General features: G+C 32.4%; 1 protein-coding gene across 1 annotated transcript in view; it reads left to right on the forward strand.

The window, feature by feature from the left end:
- Positions 1–7,570, forward strand: part of LOC117104120 (sorting nexin-17-like) — a 24,342-nt gene extending 16,772 nt beyond the window's left edge. Inside the window, exons 8-12 of the mRNA XM_033244793.1 lie at positions 993–1,193; positions 1,933–2,103; positions 2,666–2,773; positions 4,053–4,100; positions 4,975–7,570. Of these exons, the coding sequence (XP_033100684.1) occupies positions 993–1,193; positions 1,933–2,103; positions 2,666–2,773; positions 4,053–4,100; positions 4,975–5,070 (624 nt within the window). The 3' untranslated portion in view covers positions 5,071–7,570. The remainder of the gene's footprint in view (positions 1–992; positions 1,194–1,932; positions 2,104–2,665; positions 2,774–4,052; positions 4,101–4,974) is intronic.
- Positions 7,571–8,274: the final 704 nt, after the last annotated feature.

Raw genomic sequence — 8,274 nt, forward strand, 5'->3', positions numbered from 1 at the left:
GACTTATATGTAAACATTATTGAATAGTTTGAGCCAAGTTGAAGATTTTTTAGTCACTTCAAGCCATTTTTAAAACAGGTAGACTTGATGGGATTCCAGATTTAGCATTCAAAATAGCATTTTACTTTAGATGTATTGTCTCAAAAGTGTGCACTGTTGGGCACATGTACAGTACACTAACAATATCCTCCATTTATGCACAGTACCCCTCTGTCCGAACAGAGTTTGTAATTGAGGAAATTCGTAATTCAGAGAGTTCAAATTTTCATAGCATTTCAGTGGTGAGAGTAGTCCTAGGCTAGGCTAGTTTTATTTATTGGAATAGCACCCCTAATGAACAAAAAGTGAGATTCTGTATTCCTGTTGTACATTAGCTGCCTGAACTAGTATGACAGGTCTCAATGCAATATATATCGGCTGGAAACGATTGATATTTCTTTCTTTAAAGGAAGTTTTATTTTGGCTTAAACTTTTTCTTTCTTTGCTGATGTAACATTTTATATTATTTTTGAAAATTTTTAAATACAATTGTTATTGTTATGTAGTTTGTTTGTACTGTAATGATCATGTTGGTAAAATCCTCTTGAGTGGAGTTGAATAGCTTGGTGATTAAAATGCTTGCTTTCCAATCCCATGGTCATGGGTTCAACTCCTGTCAGTTGCAGGAATTTTTCTCACGACCAAAACAACTCCACTCCCTAAACCTCATATTGAGATTTAGTTTGTGTAGAGCATCATGTGTGTATGTTTGTCTGTTGTGTCGTGGACTGTTTTATGTGTACTGGGCCCTCTTGGAGAACAGTAATTTGTTACTGAAGAGGAAACCCAGTATAAAGAACAAATAAATAAATTTAAAAAAAAAATAAAATCAAGAGTTTGTAATTGGGAGGTTCGCAATCGGGAGATGTTACTGTATTGACAAATTAGTGGCTGGTAATGATGATGATTTGCAATGCAATATTATTTAATGTAACTATTTCCGATCTTTTTAGTACCTACAAGAGGTTCGACGTATGAAGTATTACAACTACATTCAGTTTAAGCCTTGCACAGCAGATTATCCGGAGGAAAATGTTCCTGTCACTGTCCATGGTGGAAATCGTGAAATCATCTTCAGAGTAAGGACAGCCGACGGATCATTCAAGGAGGGAACATTCAAGATTACCAGAATGAGGTGCTGGAGGATAACGTCTGTAAGTTCTTAAGCTCCACAATATCAAATGTTATCCATATATAGTTGTGATATGCCTATCCATATATCTTTTTTGTCACATAAAATTTGATAGCGCAGACAGCGGTTTAGTCTGAATATGATGAATGTAATTTTGTTTGTATCACTGGTAAATATTAAAAACATCTCAATGCGCTTTGCAGAAAAACTCTTATAAAAGTATAACAAGTTATAAAAAGTATTGTTGCTAAATGGTTGATATGTTTCGAAAGTTCATTGCACTGCATATAAATCAGCCTCTAAAAAGGGGTTCGTTTGAACTATCAAAACTCTTCTGGTTTCAAGCTCGATAAATCTCATTGTTTTGCAACTAAAATGTTAATTTAAACACTATTTTTTTCACGTTTTGCTGATGACTGTAAATGATACTAGATAGTCAATAGATGCACTGATTATGTTTAAGTAACATAGGACGAACATTACTCCAAGTAAAGATGTGTTTTGAATGATAGCTTTGTCTAATTTGTGATTCACATACAGCAGGGGCGGATCCAGAGATCGAGACAACACTACCCTAGGTGGTCCAGGGGCATGCCCCTGCAATTTCTTTTGTTTTTTAGACCGCCGAAAATGACCTGAGGCGTTTTGGGTGATCAATTATTTCTTTTTCTTTCTTAATTTTTTCTTGGTTTTACAGTACAGTAATAAGTAAAATTATAAAATTTATTAAATACAATTATATTTTTAATCTATTTTAAAAGTCGCAAGAGGGGAACAGTGACGCGTTGGAGTTATCATTTGAGTATTTAATGGCAAAGGACACACTGCAATGGATCACTGTTAGAACGCCAGAAGCAATCTTGATGAGCCTTAGCTTGCAAGGAATGGTGGATGAACTGATTATGTGCAAGAAAGGATTGAAAATGAAAAAGGTAAATGAAAGGATGAAAGAAACCATCTTTGTGTGTCTACTGTGCCCATGGGGGGTGTAGACACTTTGTTATCATCTCCCTTGAAAGTTGTGAGAGTAAATCCTGTTGGCAGGGATGATGGGATGCATCATAAGCTAAAATTAGAAATGAACAGTCTTCCAAAAGTAAACCTGTTAAATATGATGCCATGCCTAGAAAAGACCTGCCCTAGAAAGAACTAAAATATCAGCAGTCTGTTACTTATATGGATTGCTAACACAAAAAGCATAGATGGGTTATGAGTTAAAAGTGGTTCCAAAAAAACTGTCAAGAAGTAAAGCCTTTTTTTCTTTTTTCTTTTTTTTTTTTTTTTAGTCGGTTGCTAATAACTTAATTAAACACAAATTATGCAATTAATTTTGTTTTCTTTTGAATTTTTTAAGTTTGTATTATATTTAGGTGACAGGGTATTTTAATAGATTAATTAAAATTTCAATCATGACAAATTTACCAAGTATTTACCATTAACATTAAGTTAATGTTCTTTTTAAACAACGAATTGGTTTTTTTTTTCTCCCTATAGCCTTCAGATCGTATTAAGGGACCGCAGCGACAGTACAAGGGCAGAGATGGAGGGATCATTATCACCAGATCGACAACCAACAATGCAGCTGCCATTCCAGATCCTCCGGTATGTCGATGACAATTACTTCACAAGTGGTTGTTTATGCAAATTAACACAGATGTTATTCATTCAATAAGTGTGTCTATGTAAAATATATAGGAACAGAAATATTTGTTTTTTTTGTTGGTGCCAAAATGTTTTATTTTTCTAGAAAAAGAAAGAATGACACATCCAGAGCTATTTTACTATTACTACATTTATGTACATTACTCTCTCATAAAACCTGAAAAAACTAAAAGAAATTAAATTTAAACATTGAATCACTGATTTAAAAGGATAACAAAAATGATCAACTTCCAATGGTGCCCTAAAGTTGTGGAACATATGTGAGTTCTCACCGCGAAATGAGACGCATCGTTGGTGAAAGCATATTGAGATATTCACCAAAACAGGCCAAAGTCAACATTTTTACAAAATTTTGATTTTAATGTTTTTGAATAACTTGGTACTTATATTTTATGATTGTACACTTTGTAAAGTGAATTTTCTTGCCAAAACAGTGTTCTCTGCACATATTCTGTAATTCTAGTCATATTATTTGTACAGATTAGTTTATCTTTGAGGCTGATTTTCTCAAAACGTGGTTCTTATACACCTAATCTTTAAATGCTCACATCTCTGGAATTACTTATAGTAGGGAAGCCATTCAATTTTTGAATTTCTAACCATGAGACTCATTTTGTGGCGAGACCTCACATATTACTGGCAGATCTTCATAAGGCATCTCATGTTGCAGTATTGAAAAAAAAATGTAAAGACCTACCTTTATTATAGTTCATAGATATAATACATTTATAATACAGTAATTTAGTTTTTTATTTATTTTTATATATTTTTTTTTTCGGCAAAATATCTAACCTGTTTTACTTGCCATAGTGCCACTAACTTAACAGTGCTCATAGTAGAGCTGCAGGCTTAACCTGAGCATTAAGCAAAGGAGCCCAGCATACTGACAATAAGGTAGCACCTCTGTGTACACAGTAGGCATGGTGATGCCATTTCAATAGCAAGGATAAATCACAAGATAGTAAAACTTTGGTATGGAGAAACACCTCCACTCTTGGTTATTATAAAGAGGATTTGAAAAAAGGTGGTCTACCGTAATGGGAAAAATGTAAGGGTACATGTACCACTTGGCCTAGCTCAGTTGGTAGAGTATCCCAACAGTAATTGGAAGGTCTTGGGGTCAGATCCTGATGGGGACATACATTATTTCTCTTTGTACTCTTCATTCATTATAATTATAGTAATTATAATTTATATGTGTTTTTTTTTTAACTTGAAGGTTTCACAGAAGGGGCCTGAAAACTCAGCAAATCACAATAAAAATTCAGTAAGTTGGGAAATCAAAGAATTTTGTTTTTACAATTTTCTTTATCTATTTCTTGTTTATAATTTACAGCTAATTACTTATATGTACAAAATATTTTATTTTGCCAAGTTTATTAAAGCTCATCACAAACAGTAAAGTGTATCTTAAAGCATAAGTAATAATTCATATACATATTGTGTATATAAATAATAACTTATGCTTTAAGATAAGTTATAATTCATATACATATTGTGTTTGCCTCGCCACAACAAGTATCATGACAAAAACATGAAATTTGACTTTTTAATGTATTCATATTCTCCATATTACAAGCTTTTTTACTGGAATCATAGGCTTAGCCAGCGAGCCGTCCGGCCGTCTTTCGGACGGCCTACAATTATTTAGGACGGCCACTTTTACTGTGACGGCTTGGACAGCTTGACCTAATCAGCTTGGCCTATCCTAATTGGGCCTGGTCTACTTTTAGCAAATTCTTTATATTCTTCAAATCTATCGAATGTTACAATTTACTAAAGCTAAATAATATTTACGTTTCATAAAAACAACATTTATTGATTGAATGTACCTTGTTTTCGTACCAATATTCGGTGGGATTCCCAAATGGGCGTGGCCCGCACATAGTCTCAGTGCCACGCCCACTGGCTTCCATTTTGGACGGCTCTATTTCGTTTTTCTGGCTAAACCCCTGACTGGAATCGATTTACTATTGCCAAAGATAGGAGTAAAAGTATCACGGTGTCTCTGTATTAAAAAGTATACAATACAGCCACATTCTAATTAATACTTAGTTTAAAAATTAGCGACAATTTTTGGGATGGCTGGTTTTGGGATGGCAAGCCTCATATATTAAAAGTATTTTATTTTCTTATCCCAGGACAAAATGCAGTCAACATTGCCACCAAAGAGCAAAGGTCCTGCAGCTCACATTGAAAATGAGATCTTTGAAGGCATTGGTGATGATGACCTCTGAACTCTATTTGGCAAGAGGGTTAAAGTCCTCCTCAGTGAACTCCTCTAGGTTTTAAATTATAACCTATATTAAGATGTAAACTATAAGTTATGATTGTAAATACAGAAAAATATATATTTCAACTCATCATGTTTTTAAAGAGATATATTACTATTAGCCATCATAATATGCATAACTACACAATTTTATCTTGGAAGGCAGAAAGAAACCAACACAGCAGTGAAATTATAATTTAGACTGGTAGTAAAACTGTCAATTAGAAGAATTTTTTTTTGGAGTAGTTTTTTTTGTAAACTTCTGATAATTACATCAGAATCTATTTATCACCAACTGTGCTTTAATGTCTTCAAGCTTATAACAATAATTATATGATAATGTTATTAGTAATGATGATGATAATGTAATGTGGTTCTTAAAAATCATAAAGAAACTTGACCATATTATATGTGTTTTTAACAAGACTGTTAAAATACATTTTGAATTTAAATACAGAAATAAAAAAAAATAAAGGAAAATTAAGAGAAATTAACCTTACCAAAAGACACTTTAAATATTACAACAAAAGCCTAAATTTCATACTACAGTATATACATATGCAGTATCTGTGCCTAAATATGTATTAAAACTTAGACATTTTATGTAAGGAGACTCAATCAGTGTCTGATCTTAGTTTAATACTTAGTCAAATGATCAGTCACATGATCCGTGTCATAGTAAAAGAGTCACCATGAAGCATAGAAAGCATTGTAGGCTGCTGTTGGAACTGATCCAGCGTAGATGGTAAAGAGTTTTCCCTAGTTCAGTACTTTTTTTAGCTCAAGGGCAATTTGGTTTGTTAGAACACAGTAAAAATTATTTTTTTATAAAACAAAAATCCAACTTTTACCAAAAGTGCTTAAAGTTTTCAAATTGATAGTCTGTTCTGTCACACGTTCAATCACATAATGTTTCTTATGCTTGTTAAATACTGCCAGCATGTTGGATGTATGCGAAAAAAATTTATAGGATTGTGTATATCTGAGAAGTGAGTTGATTTTAAAATATTTGACTGAGAGTTGTAAACACGTAAAGAATATTTTAAGTTTTAGCCAGTATATTGATAATTGATTTTAGATTAAATAGTAAGTAACAAAAAGTATCCATTTATTCCATATTCTAATGTGAATATGTATATGTGGTGAAGACATGCCAAACAAGTCAATCATTGTGTTTCAGAAATAATGGCCAAAACATGCTGGAATGTCAGCATTTTTTTATATCTATTTTATTGCACTAAACTACCTTTTATATATTTATACATCATGCTATGTTGTTATTTACCCCATTTTTAACGTTAAAACAACATGTTTTAACAACTGGGTGATGGTCTTTGCCTGAGAAATCTCCAGAATCATAAAAAAGGCTGATTTCTCAAATACTGTTTATTCAATGTTTAAACACCTGTAACTTCATAACAGAATGTCGGATTTATATGATTTTTTTAAACCATTTTATAACTTTCATTTTATTGTTTAACCATGTATTAAAAACTTAAAATCATTTTTTTACGAGGAGTGGCTGGTTTGGCTTGTCTCTGCCACATACTCTAAGTTTGTCTGGGTGTATGGAATCTGAGATTAAGTTGGTTGTAAAGTACTGAAGAAGACTGTGCTGGGCTGCAAAAAGCTTATTAAACCAAATGTGGAAATACTTTAAAAAATATTTTTTCAAAAAAGAGTATCACAAGAAGACAGTAGATTATAATGTTTGTTGGGTACACTTTTGCATTGTGGGTGAAAAAGAATATTTCTGATGAAAATCAATTTTATCTTAAAAAGATGAATTAATGAGGGTACTATTTTAATTGATATGATTTTTATTTTTTTTATTTTGAAATAAATAACTTGCAACTAGATTAGCTTAATTACGATTTTATCTCATTGATCCCACTATTTTCATATCCAATAATGTGCTCTTTTGATGTATTTTAGATGTTACAACATTTATAAACTCAGTATAGTTATTTTTTAAGTGGTTTCTAAATTGATCAGGGGCGGATCCATAGATGTCCGAAAGAGAATTATTACTTTTTATTAGTGGGACCCCAGTGGGGAACATAAGGTTTTTTAGGGGGAGTTTCCCCCCAATTTCTACCCCTAGATATACCACTGGACCTATTCTCTTCCTACAGTATATGTACCTGTACTTAATGGAGGCCAAAATTAGGTCTGCAAATAACCTACCTTTTCCAGGTGACTGTCTGCCGTTAGACAACACATAACCTCTTATTAGTTTTTTTTTTTCAAGTTATGTTTTTTTTACTATGTAACCTTTAGTTTGGTCACATCAAAATATTATAATTATATCAAATATTTTTGTGGTGTCAGTCACAGAGTTCCATTGAATTGTTAGTTTCTGCTACCATAATTTGTTGATAAAAATCCTATAATATTTGTTAGTTATATTTCATTTATACTATTGTTTACAGTGTCAATAAAATAGCATCAACTAAGTTATAAAATTTAATGTTTTTCTCATGATTTTGTTCGTTAGAGTATACACTGCAGCAGGCCACAAATCCATCTTCGCTCCCTGTGAGCACCTCCCTACTTCTGCATTGATGTTATTAACTTATTTGATCTTTTTTATATTAGCTTTTCAAAATTGTAATTAAATTTTTAATAGATGTCACTGTTGACAGTAGGCCTACTTTCCGATGTTTTTGGCGGTACAGTACAAATACAGGTGTATCGGGCTCGGGCTCAGAGCCATATATATAAAGACATTCCGCTCCTTGATTTGCGAAATTCACGTGGTACACACCGTCCATTTTGTGTCATGATCTTCCCGATGAACACATGCAAAGTATATGAGTTACGTACACTGCATATTAATTTCACACACTTAATTGGGTTTACAATTATATTATTTTATAATTAACATCACTTAGAATGTACAGCGTATTAGAATTCATATATAATTCAATATTCGCACGCGTGCGTGCTCGGGTAAATTCCGTGCTCGCCTAAATTATTGGAATGACTTGGAATTTTTTTCATTTTTCTTTAATTCGTCATATTTTAATTAACGAAGACTGAAGACCCGACGTATTTTAATTAATTGTAATCTTTTCTTTTGTTTTAATTGTTTTTAATAGTAATATATATATATATATATATACTGTCTCTTATACACATCTAGATGTGTATAAGAGACAGAAGGTGC

The sequence above is a fragment of the Anneissia japonica genome, unplaced genomic scaffold (genome assembly GCF_011630105.1).
Source record: "Anneissia japonica isolate Jap-2015-1 unplaced genomic scaffold, ASM1163010v1 scaffold2564_len425606_cov169, whole genome shotgun sequence".
Classification (NCBI taxonomy): Eukaryota; Metazoa; Echinodermata; class Crinoidea; order Comatulida; family Comatulidae; genus Anneissia; species Anneissia japonica.